Source organism: Apis dorsata, unplaced genomic scaffold, assembly GCF_000469605.1.
Source record: "Apis dorsata unplaced genomic scaffold, Apis dorsata 1.3 scaffold_293, whole genome shotgun sequence".
NCBI classification, from domain to species: domain Eukaryota; kingdom Metazoa; phylum Arthropoda; class Insecta; order Hymenoptera; family Apidae; genus Apis; species Apis dorsata.
The window spans coordinates 167,917-186,620 of NW_006263568.1; the positions used below are offsets into that span (position 1 = coordinate 167,917).

Sequence of the window (18,704 nt, forward strand, 5' to 3'; positions counted from 1 at the left end):
ATTTTTTTATTCAATTATGAAATTTATTTGTAGAGAGTTTTCTTTTTTTATAAACCTGGTTACATTTTAATTTTAACTTGAAATTTGATAATGAAGAGTTTCACAATCAATTATGTTCGATTTGCAAATATTTTTGAAATTTTCGCATCGTATTACGTATTGCACAAATTACGGTAATCATATATTTTAGTTTATTTTAATTCTTTCATTAGTTATTTATTTTCCTGATATTTTTACACTTTTTATTCCGTCTTGCATTACATATAACAATCTTAAATTAGATCAAAAATAATAATCGAAATTTAGTTCATTTATAACTTACCCCAGCAAAATAAAATCTATTTAAATAATCTAACTATACAGGAAAATGAAAATAAACATTTTCCAATGGCCAAGGATAGGAATATATTTGAGAATAAAAAAAATAAATTTTTTCTCTTGATCTATTAAAATTTATTATCACTAGATTTTTCTTTTAATCGAATAACATTTTTATTTTACTATTTATTTTGATATTTATTTTCTAAAAATATACAAATACTTTTGATCGACGCGCTCGAATATATATATATATATATACTAAGAAAAAAAAAAAGAAAAGAAAAAAAACAAAAATATAATAAAAGAAATAAAGAAATAAAGAAATAAAAATATAAGAATATAAAATATCCAAAAATAAACGAACAAAAAAGTATGTCTATCGATATCGATTTAATGTTAGGTTAGATTATATGAAATTTTCGAGAGTTAATTTTCACAAGTGGATAATTTCGATAAATGAAAGTTACTCTCTAGATACATTACATATTTAACGCAATATCTACTCGTGATAAAATATTCTTAAAAGTACAATCTTTTTACGCTAGTAAACAAGTAATTTTCACCTTGAAAACTTTCGTACCGCGCGAGTAACGTAAAAGGAGGAATTGGCCAGTCGAGCCCCTTGCTGGTAGTTCGCCAGATTAACTCGAGCGTTGCCATCGACCAGCCGTTGCCTTACCAACTCTGACCCTATGTTATATTCGCTTCGATGACAGCAAAGCGATATAACCTATATCTTTCTCCGCATCGTTTTACACGATAGAAAAAAAACTAAACGGTGGATCATCTTTTTTCTACAATACTTTATTCTACGATTAATCACAGAATAAGAGAATAAATATATGAGAATTAGAAAAATGGAAAATGGAGAAAATCACGGGTAAATTTTTTCTTGGCAAGATACTCGGCTTTCGTGTGGAGTTATTCTTGGCACGATCGTCCATGACGGTGACGAGCATCGTCGATGAGGTAGTGGTCAGCAACAGAGGGAAGACACGGAGTAGTTGGAGACGGTTATTCGGCAAAGGAACCGGGAAATCTCGCGACGTGCGTCGGTCAAAGGCCGATGATTATCGCCTACCGTCCGATTCATTTTGTCGCGGCCATGTTGTATCGTCGGCTGAACTCGTTCGATTCGTTGACACGATCTCGCGGCATATCCAATCACGAATGATCGATTGGATCCTTGCTTGGACTTTGTTGCTTCTTCCTCGTCGATTTTTTTGTAAAGATAGAAGGAAGTTGATCGGTATTTCGTACTGATTAGAGAAAATTGTATCTAAAAATGTGATCATTAATATGTTAGTTAATCTTCATTACACTTTATAAATTCTCACGATTGAATATTTTCGTTTCTTTCTTTGTTGAAGTAGAGAAAAATTGATTGGATCGTGTATCGTTTATCATAAAATCGAATTATTTCCGATCTCTTTGGAACCTAACCTCTTGGAACCTCTTTGGAAGATGCTAATTGCTTCATAACGTGATTTAAATATTTTTTTTTTGCTAAAATAGAGAAAAGTTTTATGTAATAATAATTTTTATCGAAGAATCGAATTATTTTAAATATTTAGAAAATATTAATTATTCTTTATTATGCTTTATAAGTTCTTACAACAATTAAATTTTCTATTCCTTTTTATTAAAATAAAAAAAAGTTGATCGTGTTGATAATAATTTTTATCGTTTTTATCGTAAAAATTTAATCGTTTTAGATAATTCTTCGTTCATTAATGTACCGCTCAATATTTTTCTTATAATCCAAACAAAAATTCATCGAATAATCGGATTATTAATTCGAATGTTCTTGTTCATTTGTAACCGTTAATTAGATAGATATGTCGATAGAATGTTTATGCACAAACGATATGAATTGTGCGTAAGATTAATAATTATACGTTATTGATACGAATCAATTGGCGCTGAGATAACTGTGATTAGATTGACCACCTTACGTTTGGACGTTTGCCAACTGTCAATTACCCGTCACATAGATATTACCAATGGAAACGTATCTATTTATAAATCGTAGATTTGCAACACATTTTCATATTATATTTGGTTGTTTTTCGCGAACATCTCACGAATATTTTAAGAATTTCGTTGCATATTCTTGGCTAAATTTTACGTTACACGCATAATTTTCAATAAAAATGACAAATTTCCAATTTTCAATTAAATTAAAAAAACCTCGATTTTCAAAAAATTTTAAATCTGCGTTCATTTCCTTCAAATTTTATTAAGTATATGACTGAATTCTAGATTATAAATAATCGTCCTTCTCAAGTGTACATCTTCATGAAAATTTTTTATTAATAATAAATTGCTTCGTGTTGCTCGAATTAAGTCCAAAACATTCGTACTTTTTTTTTTGTAAAGATGATATTCTTTTTTATCCTAACTAACGAGGAAGTAAGATAATCTTCCTTCAAATAGATTCTCTTATTCAACCTTTAGATTAGAAATAATGTTGGAACGAAATTAAAATGATAATTCGACCGTCTATCCTATTAACCAACAAATGGTGAGCCATCCATGAAAACGAAACGTTTGAAAGCTAAAAATAAAATCCGATATTTGTCATAGATCAACGAGAGCGTATCTTGAAAATATTATCGGAGAAAATGGAATTGAATCGCGAATTTTATTTGAGGGATTCGAAATCTTCAAGATTCATGATACTCTTCTCGGCCAACAGGTGATCGCCCAAGCAAGCAAACTCGCATTTAGATCCTCAATTTTTAAAATCCAAATTCAAATCAAGATTAATTTATTCAAAGAAGCAAAAATATTTAAAATCCATGATCGAAAATTTACTTTTCGTGTTCGTGAATCGTAATTTTATTTCCACCTCGATGAATTTTCCATTTTGCACAGTTACTATTTTTTCAAGCCTCTCATATTCTTCTATCGATCAGTTGGATATCCATTTTTACTCTCGTATCCTTGAGAAATTTTTTTTCAGTACTTTATGGACGAAATTGCATCAGATACTTGATAAGAGTTCCATCTATGAGTTCAGATGTTCAGAAAAATACTACGTTAATCAAGATTAGAGTAATAAAATATTTAAGATTTCCTATTTTTCGGTTAGATCGAATAAAATTAAAAGAAAAGAGGGAAAATAAGGAAAAAGTAAAGATATGTGAAGAAAAAGTATAAATGTAAATCGATTAAAATTTTGAACTATAGAAAAAAATTTGTTGATGATTTAAATTGCCAAGATAGATATTTCGACACGATGAACGTTTGACAAAGTAATCCAAAGTAGTCGAATTTTTGAGGCGATGTCATCTCGTAAAAGATCGATAATAAGGGCAATAGTCCGGTCACGAGAAGTGACGATGGGAAATAATGCTGACCCTGCATTATTACTCGAATGCTAAAGGAGTCCGTGCCACATTGACCAAGGTCACGACTGGCTGGTGGAGCGAGGACGATGATCCTGTTTACTCGAAACACCTCATCAAAGAATTCGAAGTGGAAAATCCACCCCTCGAAGATGAGCTCGCTTGGATCTTGAAAAAAGGTATTTCGATCTTTCGACATCTTTCCCATTTCTTAAAAATCTTAAAAATCCGATTCTGGAGAAAAAAAATTTATAAATATAGAGAACTTTATACGAATAAATATTATAAATTATGCTATCGATTGTCTGAAACTGAAAATCGAGAAGAAAATTATCGACAATTTTCAAAAACTTTTCGAAACTTCTGAATAATCTGAGTTTGTATTTTTATAACAAATATATTACAAAATTTATATTTAATTAAAATAGCAAAAGCTAAACTTATATGCCTATAAAATGTTATTATTTTATAAAATATTAAATAATAAAAATATTAAATATTTTTATAAAATATTATTCAATTAAATTTATATTTAATTGAAACAGCAAAAATTAAACTTATATATCTAGAAAATATTATTATTTTATAAAATAATTTATAAGTATGTCGAAGAAAATCAATTACAAGGAAAAAAAAAACATGGTTGTGGACCAAGAAACATCAGTACAAGATTCAACTCGCTAATTGGAATCGTCGACAAATTGTACCAACTATGGGGGAAGGAAGGGGATACAATGTCATTCCATTAAAACGTAATGGGATCCCATGCAAATCATTTTAACGTCGAGGGTAACTTCGAATTACGTCAATTTCCTGGCCGGAGAATCGACGTAATAACCGTGACACAATTACCATTGAGACTTTTGTAGGTTATGTTGGAGAGCGCAAAACGAAAAACCGGAAAGTGATGCGTTCAGGCCGTCGAACCAACGTGATTCCATTTTAAGAACAAAGTGCAATTGAACATAACATTTCAGGGTCGTCGATTTATATTCTCATGTGTTTAGGTTAACGATCTCTCAGTATAACTTATATATGTGTGTACGAATCGATATCTTTTAACGTTGGCAATAGATAAGAAGTAACGAGTCTGTATCAAATATATACAGGATGATTCAGAATTTAAAAAAATTAATGATTGATTTTACCTACAATGTATAGATATGAAAGATTATATTAATTATTATTGGTATTAGTATTTTTATATTCATAGAAAAATTTTTGTAATCTTAATGGGAAATTCAAAAATTATTGACAATTATTAAAAATAAAATTACTCTCTGTATGAATAATTTGAAATTTTTATATAGATTCAGTTTCAATATTCATATTAATTTCATTTTAATAACATGTTTTTCAAGTAATTATAAAAATATCAAATCTTTTAAATAAAATCATTGATTTCTTATAATCAAGAATAATCTAGAAAAAAGTCAGCTCAATTTAATTGTTTGTATATAGATTTTCTGCGCATAGATTCTAAGTTACTTATAATTATAACGCAAATTCATCTATAATTAAATTTAGCAATATACTCTCTTGCATACATCTAACCTAATTTACTACATTCAATTAGATCAAAAATTAATCTGAAATTAAATCTAAAGAGCAATATATATTTTATTTTAAAATTTATATTCTTATCTAATTCAGTTAGACCAAAAATTAATCTGAAAATAAATTTAAAAAGGAATATATATCTTATTTTAAAATTTATATTCTAATCTAATTTACTACGTTCAATTAGACCAAAAATTAATTGAAAAATAAATCTAAAGAGCAATACACATCTTATTTTAAAATTTATAATCATTAATGTTTGTGAAAAATTATTTTATTAAATTAGAATAATACATTAAAACCGTAGTAGTATTGCCCTGAGTAGTTCTGAGTCGATTCACTATCGCTATCTCAATTAAGTATGTTCGCAATATGCTTGTCGACGAACAAACCTAAGTGCACAAACTGTTCAGTGGTCAGTAGCTTCATGATCTTTGAAAGCAGTGTACAGAAGTCAGTGTAGTGGATATTTCTCTAACTTTCTGAATGTGTCCATTTAGTTCAATATGGTTCACGAAATTTATTTGTTTCGTTAGTGTGTTTATAACCTAAGTTCGGTTATATCAGTGTCTTAAATTTACTGTACATTTTTTCTAACGTTGCTACATTCATATGTTACATGTAGAAAGTTCGTTTGACAAAAATTTAATTTATTTTTATTTATCGGTATATTGCAAAAGTTATTAATAAAGAGAATATTAGTAGTTTTATTAAGAAATATTGAATTTGCTATAATTAAAATGTCAAAAAATTTGGTAAAGATTTTAATTGATTTTTACGTATAAAGTTGATTATATATTTATGGTTCACGGATTAGCTTCATTGATATTTTTTCAGCTTGCTTAATTTTTAATTCTCTATAGATTTGACATTAGAAGCAATTAAAATTATTTCGAATTTGTTGTATTTATTATTATTAAAAATATGCTATTGTTTTTTTTTGTCAAATTTTGATTTTATTTTGAATGGAAAAATTATATTATTTTAATTCTATTTTTTATATAATATATATTACAATATATATAAGTTGTAATGAACTTAATGATAAATATTTAGATTAATGATCTGATTCTAGCAAGTAATTATACATACAGCAAGCGATCAGTAGATTTTTGCAGTAGAAAATATTAATGAATGTTTCATGATTATTCATACATATGTCCGTATATCTATTTTAAACTGAATGATTTAATAGAACAAGTATGAAAATTCTTCGTGATTCAAAGTTGCATGAAAATATAAAATTTCGAAGAATATTTACGATTATAATAAATTTAATAGTATCTAATTTATTTTTGATTTAGTTAACTTAATGATCAATAATAATGAAAAACTAATTAATAATGAAAATTATATAACTTTGAATCTATATAGATCGGTTTTAATGCTTCATACTTACATAAATTAAAAACAACCACAATTATCGTAAACATAAATGTATTTATTTTTCTAAGATTTAGGTTAGATTTAAACCAAATTTTTATTTAATTCGGTTTCAATGCTTCATACTTACATAGATTAAAAACAACTGTCGTAAATATAAATGTATTTATTTTTCTAAGATTTAGGTTATATTTAAACTAAATTTCCATTTAATTAATTATTCTACGTAACATTTTTGTAACTTTCCAATAATCCGATTCGAGTCACTGTCGTCGCTTTAGCTTCTTTTCCTGTCAGTGATACGGAAGCAGGATTGGGATATTGCATTTCCAGTCGGTAATTGGATGACATTTGTATAGGAAAGGCAAAACCGAGAATTCCAGCATAACATTCCTTTTCAATATAGTAAAATCTAATGAGATTGACTTACGGTGCTAAGAAAAATCGTAAAAATTGAATCGCAAGGTTGATTGTGAGAATGATTCGTTATGAAATAGCACATAGTATGAAGGAATATGGATGACTAGATTTCACATAAAAATTACGTAAACCGCGTGTCACCGTTTCTTTTTTTTTTTACTGCTAGTTGTCAGGTTATGTAACTACAATAGTTTTTGATCAATTTTTGAACGATTCAATGGATTCATTGTTTTTCATTTCTTTTCCATTTGTCAATCGAATGGCTTTTATTCTTTATACATTTGAAATATTGTTTTGTAATCGATGTGATATATATATTTGTTTAATTACCTAAAAAGAAATTAATCTTAAATTAGAAAGAAATTATTTTCTCTTTTGTTTATACGCGATTTAAAATTTCTTTTTTTATTTATTATAAAAATCTATTTTTTATTCTTTAATAAATTTATAATATATATAATTGATAAATTAAAAAATAAATATAATCAATAATTTTTAATATTTTATTGAAAACAATTTTTTATTATTTTAAAATTTTCAAACGAATTTTATTTATAATAATAATTATCCAATCGGTTTAAAAAATTTATAGAATTATTGTTTGAAATTTTATTTATAACTTAATCGTTTTGTGATATTTTAAAAAACAACCTTGAAAGTTTTATCGTGAAATAATGATTAATTTTTCTTTTTTAAATATGACTCATTTATGCGTAACTTGAATTCTTCGTTCTTCGCTTAACATTGTGTTTATTACGATACATAACTATTAATAAGCATATTATTGCTTGATATTTTTTATATATGTAATTCTAAGATATTACTTATATATATATTTTTTTATGCACCAGTGAATCAATCAACTATCTTAATTGCTTATAAATATGTATGTATACATCACATCTATATATTAGATTTTATATTTTTCTAACAGTATTAAAATTGTATTCTTAAAATATAAGAAAATAAATATAAAATATAGCTTTAGCATTCTGAACAGGCTTTCAATGAATTCTCATCTTCCTGAAAATTATTTGAATTCTTAAGCATGATATAAGTGTCTTGCGTTGAATATCTGATTCTATTTATTACTTCAATAATTAATGAGATGAAAGGATAAAATGATGAAATCTTAAATGATGAATTCCAATTTGTACTTCTCTTTATATTATATCATTATCCACAATTTAACAACATAATATATAATACATTATATATAATATATTTAAAACAAGATTAAAAAGATTATTAGATCAATTAGATTCTATATTAGATAATTCATTTAGAAATAATTCATAAATAACCTAATGAAAGAATTATATTAAATATAATAAGGCAACAATACAAAAAAAACAATTATGCATTAGACATTTGATTTGATTGATTGATATTGTATTATATAAAAAATAATTTTAATTTAAAATTTTTTTATATAGTTGCATATTCATTTTCACAAGATAAAGAAATTATTATGCCAGAGAAAAATTCTTAGATGAAATTCTTAAAGAATAGATGCAATTCGAATGGTTCGAATTTAATTAGAATTTTTCTCGATTTATCTGGTACAGATCCATTTTAACTCATCGCTATAACTGAACAACACTTTATTCTGTTGACATGGATGCTCCAGTTATTTCCAGTTTCGTGATTGTTTTTTTATACATCTCATCATTTTTTATCCTTTTTTTTTCTTCCTGCTGTGTTCTCTTTTATCGAGTATACTTGCGTTTGTAGAGTTTTACTTCTTTCATTCTTTTCTCTTTTTCTTCTTTTTTTTTCTCGTATCTATTTCGTTTGTGTTTATTTCTAAAACATATATTGTTTCCAAAAAATTATTATTTGCTCTTTGAAAATGAATGAAACGATAAAAATGAAAGAAAGTGTTTCACATTTTATTCGTGATATTAAAACGTAATATTCAGTACATGTTTATTGATTTGTGTACATTTTACGTACGACGCAATTTTCTTATTTTATATTTTTTATCTTATATTTTTTCTATTATTCTTATATATTTTTATAAATTTTATTTTAACAATGAATTTTTATTAAAATATTTATTATAATATTTGAAGAGATAGCGCTGTGCTGTTCAGTACTGAATTTCGTCATCATAACCTATCATAATATAATCAAAAACGCGGTTAACAGGTAGACTATCAATTTTATCAAAATTAAAGTATTTTTAAAAATGACAAGCATCAATTTGTTGTTATATAGATTAAGAATAATACTAAATAATTTGCTGTAATAATAAAACTTGAAAGTGATTTGAAAAATATTAATTGTAACAACATTGTGACATCGTATAAAAAAAGATGCTTCGTCGCAACCAGAAAGCATTACTCTACTGTCAACTGTTTGGACTTTCAGAGGAGGACGAATCACAGATTTTCGTGAAGTTCTTTAAATTTCACAAATGTTATGACCTAATACCGACCAGTGCCAAATTGGTCGTTTTCGATACGCATCTCCTCGTTAAAAAGGCCTTCTTTGCTCTCGTTTATAATGGTAAGTTAAAATTTAATTTAATTGTAATATATTTTAATGCTATTATTTTATTTCATTGACTATCAATTTCAATTACTATTAATTTCAATAATATAAAAAAAAATTTATGTTTAATTTTATTTTCAGGTGTGAGAGCTGCACCATTATGGGACAGTGCAAGACAAGAATTTATTGGAATGCTAACAATAACAGATTTTATAAAAATCTTGCAGATGTACTATACTAGTCCATCTGTAACAATGGATGAATTAGAAGAACATGAATTAGATACATGGAGAAGTAAATATTTTTCTTTAATAAAATCTTAAAAATTTTAGATATAATAATATTTAATATATTTAATAAGTATCAAAATAATATAATTGGTCAATTTTAATATTTTAGAAGTGTTAAAAGATCAAGTTCATCCATTAGTGAGCATTGGTCCAGATGCATCTTTGTATGAAGCTATTAAAACTCTAATTCAAAATAGAATTCATCGTTTGCCTGTGATAGATCCAGATACTGGAAATGTTCTCTATATCTTGACACACAAACGAATTCTTAGGTTCCTCTTCCTTTATGTAAGTATGAGATAATAATAAGAAAAATGCAATATTTAATACACTAATATATTAATATATTATATTATAATAATAGATACATGAGTTACCAAAACCATCTTTCACAAATAAAACATTGAGAGAATTGAGGATAGGTACATTTGAAAATATAGAAACAGCAACAGAAGAAACTAGCATAATTTTAGCATTAAAAAAATTTGTTGAAAGGAGAGTTTCTGCATTACCAATTATTGATACTGAAGGAAAATTGGTTAATATATATTCAAAATTTGATGTTATTGTAAGTAGATTTTATAAATCTTAATTACATTTTGATTCTTAATGAAATCAATTTTTATTCAATCAAATCAATATTTTAAATTTATATTTTTATAGAACTTAGCTGCAGAAAAAACATATAACAATTTAGATGTATCATTGAGAGAAGCAAATGAGCACCGCAATGAATGGTTTGAAGGAGTTCAAAGTTGTAAATTAGATGAAACCTTATTTACTATTATGGAGAGAATTGTTAGAGCAGAGGTATAATTTTTATTTTTTATATTATAGTTATTATTTATATATATTATTTTTTTATAAATATATAAATATAATATATATAAACTTTATTAGTTATTTTTTTTATAATATATTTTTTATTGATTATTTTTCATAATAATTTGATATAATTATATGTAAATATATATTGGCTATTATATACAATTAATTTTATACATACAACGAATAAATAAATATATAAAAATATTGCAGGTTCATAGGTTAGTAGTGGTTGATGATGATGATAAAGTAATCGGTATAATTTCTCTATCTGACTTACTCTTCTACCTCGTTCTTAGGCCTTGTGGTAAGAATATATTTTAATTTATACATTTTTAAAATAAAAGTACATAAGAAACAATAAATAAATATCATATTTAGGTGAAGATGGCAGTAGCAATAAAGATAGTTCTATATCGTTAAGAGCACAGGATTCTATGTCAAAAGCTCCAAGTTCTGTGCAATCAGAAGCTTCAATTCCTGATGGTGAAACAGAAGCTGAACAAGATACAGCTGAAGTGAACCAATCTGAAGAAGCACCTGCAACACCTAGTCCACCGCTGAGTCCTGTAGCATCAGATATTTCTGAACCTCAGTCAACTTTAGTAAATCAATCTCAAGAATCAGCATGGAGAGAAGTAACCGTATCGGGAGGAGATTGAGGCAATGTAATCTTAATATGCTATCAAGCATGATATAATGTGAATCAACTTACTTTAAAATTGAACTTTATAGAGTAATAAGCAATGTTCGACTAAGTTTATTTTTCGTTTGTTCTTGATGCTTGTGTGTTCAAAGCTTAAGAACTTACGTAAAATGCGAAATGTTTTTTGCTCGTTAAATTAATTTACGTCACAAAATTAATTGTTATTTGAAATAATGAAATCGCATTGAATGTGAGAATAACGAAATGAATTTTACTGGACGCGACAAACGACAATGCGATGCTCTATATATATATATAATAATTGATAAGCTTAATTTTTTATGGTACAAATGCTACTCAGCATAGACGTTCGAGCTTTTTGCCAGGAACGATTGCTACGCCATTATTTACTCAGGGTATAATATTCTATACACCCTTTCTTCAATCGTATACTGGGAATGTTTCAATAGAACTTTTAAAATAGTGGTTTCTTGCATCCTTTAGATTTATAATATTGCTATGCTCCTTCTTATATTGAAATCTTTGTATTTTATTTCAGATCAAAAATTATGAGATAATTTACTTTATTTACATCAAATAGTGTAGAAAAATGTCCAGACGACATGATAAAGTAGCCCTATATCAAAGAGTGCTCCATAATTCATAAATATGGACCTCGTTTTTACAGAGGCCTTCCACGCTTTTCCTGACAGGAACGAAATACTATAGTGTTAAGCAAATATCTAAATATGTATATCCTGTATGCTTATCTATAAAAAAAAAGTAGCTTCTTGTCCGTGAATTATCACGTTAGATGTCTGAATACTAGAAACTGATGTGCATAATAAACGATTTTGTTTTAAACAATTGCACAGCATGTGATATTTTACAAAAAAATAAAAAAAAGGAAAAAACATGGTGCTTTTGATTTTGCATTAACAGCTGACTCTGATATAGCAAAAAAATGGAAGTAGTATGCATACAATGAATAACAATAAAATATATATAATAGAAAAAAATATTCGAAATTAATTGTATTATTATGTAACTTCTATATCAGCTTCATGAAATATTTCAGTACAGGAAAGCAATACTTATATAAAATCAAATTATTATCTATTGTTGAATTTATAGATTATTATTTCATGTATCTTTTTTAAAAAGTAACATTTACAAGACAAAAATACATTATTAAGTATTAAAGGGCCTATAAAAATGAATGATAACAATTCTACACTTAATATGCGCTGCCATTGTTATACTAATTGTTTTAATTAATGTTTTACGTATATAACAATATTTGCAGCACATTCTTCAAGTTTCGTACTTTCAAAATGTATAATTAATAATTACGAATACGTCAAGTTGATTTTAGATTTGTGTGTACATATAATTTTATTTAGTAGTATTTCTTTTAAATATTCCTATGTTTGTATTTGTTTTACAAGAAATTTTTATAAATAAATTATTCATAAATTTTCATTTGAGAAAAAAAATGGAAATATAAACAAATGTTAAAATTTTTATATAATTTTTGACTAAATTCTCTATGTTATTATTGACGAAAATATAATTGATATCATGAAGAATATAGTGGATGAAAAATTTTGTAATTACATTTTATATTATTGCTAATTTTCATAATTTTCATTTGTAGTCAAATTATAATTAATTAAAAGAAATTATTTTAAAAACTGAAAAAAATCAATCCTTATAAATATTTATAAAAATAATAATATCACGTATAAATTATTAAACAAGCACCAATGTTGAATTATATTTAAAAATTATGTAAAATATGATTTTCACTGATTTTCAACATTGATTATATGATATATGATTAAATAAGAAATTATAAAATGAATGGCAGAAAGCATTCCTGTACAAACGATTTATTAAGCTGAAAACTGTTTCATTTTGAAACAGATTTCATTCTACGCTTATTACACGAAAAAAGAGATGGAATTATAAATTATACAGATCTTGGAATGTTACATCTATGCGAAAATTTGTATATATAAATGGCCTCTGTGTCAGGGATATATTTGCCTTTTTGACACAAAGTTCCATTTTGTTTATAGAAATATGGATGAATATCACCTATTTGAATTTTGAAGGGGACAGTGCCTGTAATTTAGTAAAATTATTCCTAGATTACATTTATGGGGATAAGAATAAATATTCCATTTCAAAGAACGGAGTCAGGATAAAGAAAATTTACGTTAGTATTAATTAACAAGAGGCGTAGTGGACAATGATTTTTGTACAGCTGAAAGGATTATAGCCGAATAAGGTTTAGTGTGCTGTAGCTGCGAATATATTGTTTCCTTTTAGTACAAAATACGTTTCAACTTTACAAGTTGTCACGTTCACTTTTTCTAGTTTTTAGACGTAAAAAGATCTACAGTAGCCTATATTGCAGCGCAACCGATTTCAATATAATTATTGCAAACAAAGGCACAAGTTAATATAATGTTAACAGAAAATAAACGTTATTAGTGATTAAAAGTCATTGAAGTCGGTGTACGCTGCATTCGTGAACCAAAACAATATATAGACAAGGTATTAAGAATAAATTGTACAATAAAGAATTAATCGAGTAATTAGGCAGTACATTTAGTCGCGTCTCAGTACTGTATATCCAGGGCAAAAGCTATTAGCGCATTATTCATGTCCCTTGTACATGTAAGGTACAAATGAAAAAAAAGAAACGAATTGCTGAGTGACAAAATACATCGTAAATGAAACATTTTACTTCAGTGTTTGTAATGATTTCTATGCCTTCCTTTTCTACTTCTTCCTTCTCTTAAATATTGTGAAATTTATTTTAAATTTCTTATTTAATATAAATAACATTTTTTATCATTTATAAAAACAGATATACATATAAAAATATACGAAAGTTTTCTTTGTTATAGGAGATCTAAATGATCATTTACATGAAATATTGATAATTATCAATATTTTTTTTTACTTATAATTATGTTGATTTTAATGTTTTTATCTTTTTTATCTTGGAAAATTTTTCTGCCTTTTCTTTTCTCTTTAGTTCAGATTTATGAGAGATCTATATATTGAAAAATAAAAAAAAAATTTATTTTCGTTAATTCATGTCTTTAATAAATAAAAAAAAAATAAACAAATACACATACTTACAATTGTATTATCTGATAAACCTTTTTTATTAATCTTTTTTCGTTTTTTTTCAATTAATTTTTTATCTTCTGTGTTACTAATTACTTGCATTTTTTCAAATAACATATCGTATTCTGAATCTGAATACTCTAAATTGGTTTGTATATTTTCTTGTTTTTTTACTTCAAAATTCTCAATATTTTTATTATACTTTTGTGTACTTTGTTCATTAATTTCATTATCCTTTGAAAATGAGAAATCTGAACGTAATACCATACATGATATTTTTGATGTTAAATATATCTGCAATAAAGAATAAAATTATATATTGAATTACATTTTAATACATTATTTTTTTGATATTAAAATAAATTGTACCTTTTTTAATAATTGTTTTGTATTAATATGGTGTATTCGTAAATATCTATCTAAACTAACACTAATAATATAAGGTTCAACTGTACTACAAGCTATTCCAGTTACACCTCCAACAAATCCTTTATATGTATTTAATACTTTAGCTGGTTTTCTTAGATCCACAAGATTCATTTTACCTTTACCAGTACCTACTATAATTTGTCTGCAATTAAATGAAAACATTTTATATTCACATTAAAAGAAAGATTATTATATTTTTTACATGCATTTCATATATACTTCTGTTGTGGTACTACACTTAAAGTCGTTAATATTTCATCTTTCATTTCTATATTTATAATTGGTCTTCTTTGCACTTTTGGATCATACAAACGTACCTTAAAAAATTTTTTTTATATAAAATATATATACTTAACTAATTGCATAATGGAATTGTGTATTAATCAGGATCTTACATGTCCATATCTACCAACAGTAACAATTTGTTCTGTATGAGGAAGAAAATCTATGTCAGAAATCCAAATAGGAACTCTTAATTGTAACCAATCATGAGTTACATTTTTTTCTAGAAATATTCGATTTTTTCTTTCTATATCAAATAATTTTAATTCATGTTCTTGACCTCCAGTTGCTATTATATGTTTATTTATTTTTGAATGACGCATTTTATCTAAATTTTCACCAGCTTTTATTATAAATCCATCTTCTTCTTTAAATCTCCATAATTTTACTTCTCCTGATTTAACAGCAGTTAGAATTGCTCTGTGGATAAAATATTATATTAAAATTAAGTGATATACTATTTCAGAAACATTTATTTGAAATATTACTTACTCATCATATCGAGATATGCCAGTTATTTTTCCTGTTCCAATATTGCAAAAAAAAGAACATGTAAATGTTGAACATCCTGAGTCATAAACTTTTACACTACAAAAAAAAAATTATAATTTTTCTAGTTATATATAGTTAATAAATTATTTATTATATATAACCTTCTAATATCTTTTACTCCACAGCCAATTAAAATTTCTCTTTCATCATCATCGCCCCAAGACATTGATGTAACTTCATCATTATCCGTTATAGAAATCAAATTTTGTATGTTTTCTATTAAATATTCTTCTTTTTCTATTTTTACACCTATCAACAAAATGGATAAATGATTATTATTAAATTATTAAAAATATAACAGAAAAAATATTTTATGGTTAATTGTTATATAGTACTTTATTAAACTAACCTAAGTAAAAAATAATATTAATATAACATTAATAATAATATTTTACCTTTAAAAATTCCAGATTTTCCACCAACATAAACGTTAAAATTATCTTTTACACTCATTTTGAAAAAAATAAATTACAAATAATAAGAATTTATATTTATATCTACATTGAAAGTTGATCACGTGAGAAAACTATTATAGACTATAGATTAAGTGCAAAATAGACCAATCAACTAATACATATTTAAAATGAAATTTCTATTACAGTCAGAATGTTTAATATTTTTATGATTTGAAATGTAAAAATTATATTGAATTCATTCATAAAAGTTGATAAAGTGAATAGATTTTAAAAATATATATTTTTTAATAAATATTCCTATATGCTTCATATAATTGTATTCATAAATTTTTTAACTACTATACATGATAGTAGACTTATGTATAAGTTGAATTAATTATGAATTAAAAATTAAGCTAAAAATAGTTTTAGTACTAGTATTTTTTATTATAACATAATAATGAAAATAATATCTATTTATGAGACATTTTTAAATAAAATTGTATTTAAATATAATGCTATTAAATCTAAAGTTATTTAGATAGTTTAGATATTAGGTTTTAATGTATAGTTAAAAAAATATTAATATTTATATAGACAACAAAAGATGATTTCATGAAAATTTTATTATAAAAATCATGTAAGAATTACAAGCTTTCTTTATTTTTATTTTTTTTTTTTAATAAATTTTTAATTATTAATCAAATATATAATATAAGAATTATTATGTTTTACGGAGCAAATATAAACAAAGAAATAAATAATAAGAGAATAATAATGGAAAAAGAATAGAATAAAAATTAAGAAATTTTTAGAGCGCGAATAAAATTCACAAAAAAAAATAGAAAAAGATAGAAATAGAATAAGAATTAACATCTCTTGAATATTTTTAAAAAAATTAGCATTTATTAAATTTTAAATGTAAATTTAAAGTTGTTTTTATAGTATTCAAAAGATGGCGTTAATAATCAATTCTTACCTTATTTTTATTTTTTTCATTGCTATTTACTTTCCTTGTCTATATATGTTTCATTTGCAAGACTCTAGAGATGGCGTTGACTTCCTAATTTTTACCTTATTTTTATCCTTTTATTATTTTTTCTTTTTGTTTATAACTTGTTTTACAAAATTTATGTACTCAAGAGATGACTCCGATATCTGATTAACACAAAAGTATATTATAAATATTATGAAAAACATTAAATTTAAAAATTTGAAAATATATACATATTTAAATTTTTTATGCATAATTACAAAAAAATTAATAATATCAAAATATAATAAAATCTTTGAAATATTTAATACTGTAAAAAAAAGCATCTTATATTGTAAAAGATAAATATATAAAAAGTAAATATTTTTGAAATTAAAAAAACTGTTGAAAAAATGATTTAAAATTCAAAAAAATGATAGCTATAATAGATAAAATATTTAACAAATAAATATTTCATAGATAAACATATAAAATTTCATGTTTCATGAAAATTTTTGTTTTTGGAAATATTAAAATAACTTCGCATGAAATTATATATTCTAATATAAAATTTTTATATTCTGTGCAATTTAGTTATTTAGAAATATATTTAAATACATATAATAGAAACATTATTAATAACATAATTCAAATATTTTTAATTGAATTTTAAGAATAATTTTATTAATTAATGTATGATAATTATAATAAAATTTATGTTAATAATAATAATACAGAAAAGAGTAATAATATTAACAACAATAATGATATTAACATAGTTTAAATATAAAATATAAAATTTACAGATATTATTTATATAACATAAATATTATTTTGATAATAAAATATTTTCGTTTTTATTTCTTATATTTTTTTATATTGCTTTTATTTTATTGTTTATATAGTTTATTATATATTCAATCATCTATCTTATAACTAATATAAAAAGCATTATTAAAACGAATATACTATTAATGTTAGAAGCAATTTGAAATGCACTATTTCTTTTCATAGTTGAATTTATCCAATCTAAATATAAATCTAATCGACAATATACACCAGGTGAATTAGGACGAGCACAACTTTTACCCCATGATATTATACCAATTTGCAGTCCTTTGCATAATAATGGACCACCACTATCACCCTATAATATTTTTTAATCATAAGTATAACATTTAAATACAAAATAAAATTAATTATAAATTACAATACAAACTTGACATGCATCTTTTCCACCTTTTAGCACACCTGCACATAAGTGATACTTAGGATGTACTCCTTCAACGGGACATTTTTCATGTGGTATTAACGGAATATGGACATGACGAAGATAAGTACCCATTCCTTTCTAAACAAAATTTATTCTTATAATTGAAATGATCAAAAAAAACAATTTTTATAAATTATACATACATACATACATCTTTTTTATATTGCTCATTAATTTTTTAATATTAACAAGAAAATAATATTACGAGAATTACTACGATAAATAATATAACAAATAAACAAAGATTATATGAAAAGAGATATAATATATAAAAAATACAAAATAATATAGAAATAATAAAATAATAAAATATTATTACATTTCAAGTACTCAAAAGTTATTAATTCGCTCCAATTCTAAAAATT

At 24.6% G+C, this 18,704-nt stretch overlaps 3 protein-coding genes across 4 annotated transcripts in view; 1 reads left to right on the top strand and 2 right to left on the bottom strand.

Annotated features, from left to right (window-relative positions):
- Nucleotides 1-14,045, top strand: part of LOC102678539 — an 87,407-nt gene extending 73,362 nt beyond the window's left edge. Inside the window, 7 exon segments of the mRNA XM_006617132.2 lie at nt 9,408-9,545; nt 9,672-9,824; nt 9,930-10,108; nt 10,185-10,388; nt 10,484-10,630; nt 10,859-10,952; nt 11,027-14,045. Coding sequence (XP_006617195.2) covers nt 9,408-9,545; nt 9,672-9,824; nt 9,930-10,108; nt 10,185-10,388; nt 10,484-10,630; nt 10,859-10,952; nt 11,027-11,307 — 1,196 coding nt within the window. The 3' untranslated portion in view covers nt 11,308-14,045.
- LOC102678850 (WD repeat-containing protein 74) lies at nt 13,586-16,237 on the bottom strand. 2 transcript variants are annotated; one of them, XM_006617134.2, is made up of 8 exons: nt 16,094-16,237; nt 15,800-15,947; nt 15,639-15,734; nt 15,260-15,566; nt 15,084-15,181; nt 14,805-15,006; nt 14,448-14,729; nt 13,586-14,358 (listed from the first exon to the last, which is right to left on the bottom strand). In XM_006617134.2, the coding sequence occupies exons 1-8, from the start codon at nt 16,149-16,151 to the stop codon at nt 14,272-14,274; spliced, it is 1,278 nt and encodes a 425-aa protein (XP_006617197.1). In that variant the 5' UTR covers nt 16,152-16,237; the 3' UTR covers nt 13,586-14,271. The 2 variants fall into 2 exon arrangements, with proteins under 2 accessions (XP_006617197.1, XP_031367054.1); XM_031511194.1 differs by having other exon boundaries at nt 13,905-14,358; nt 15,639-15,669; nt 15,786-15,947.
- Nucleotides 16,238-17,956: 1,719 nt separating this feature from the next.
- On the bottom strand, nt 17,957-18,498 carry LOC102678974 (trypsin-2-like). The gene is made up of 3 exons (XM_031511182.1): nt 18,491-18,498; nt 18,286-18,417; nt 17,957-18,213 (listed from the first exon to the last, which is right to left on the bottom strand). The coding sequence occupies exons 2-3, from the start codon at nt 18,409-18,411 to the stop codon at nt 17,992-17,994; spliced, it is 348 nt and encodes a 115-aa protein (XP_031367042.1). The 5' UTR covers nt 18,412-18,417; nt 18,491-18,498; the 3' UTR covers nt 17,957-17,991.
- Between the last annotated feature and the right edge of the window lie 206 nt (nt 18,499-18,704).

Bases quoted from the DNA above. Each gene is read 5' to 3' on its own strand.
- LOC102678850 (XM_006617134.2), bottom strand. From the start codon at position 16,151: ATGAGTGTAAAAGATAATTTTAACGTTTATGTTGGTGGAAAATCTGGA. The intron at 15,948-16,093 runs GTAAAATATTAT...TTTTGTTGATAG, and splicing joins AAAATCTGGAATTTTTAAAG to GTGTAAAAATAGAAAAAGAA. The intron at 15,007-15,083 runs GTATATATGAAA...ATTTAATTGCAG, and splicing joins AGTGTAGTACCACAACAGAA to ACAAATTATAGTAGGTACTG.
- LOC102678974 (XM_031511182.1), bottom strand. From the start codon at position 18,411: ATGGGTACTTATCTTCGTCATGTCCATATTCCGTTAATACCACATGAA. The intron at 18,214-18,285 runs GTTTGTATTGTA...AAAATATTATAG, and splicing joins GTGGAAAAGATGCATGTCAA to GGTGATAGTGGTGGTCCATT.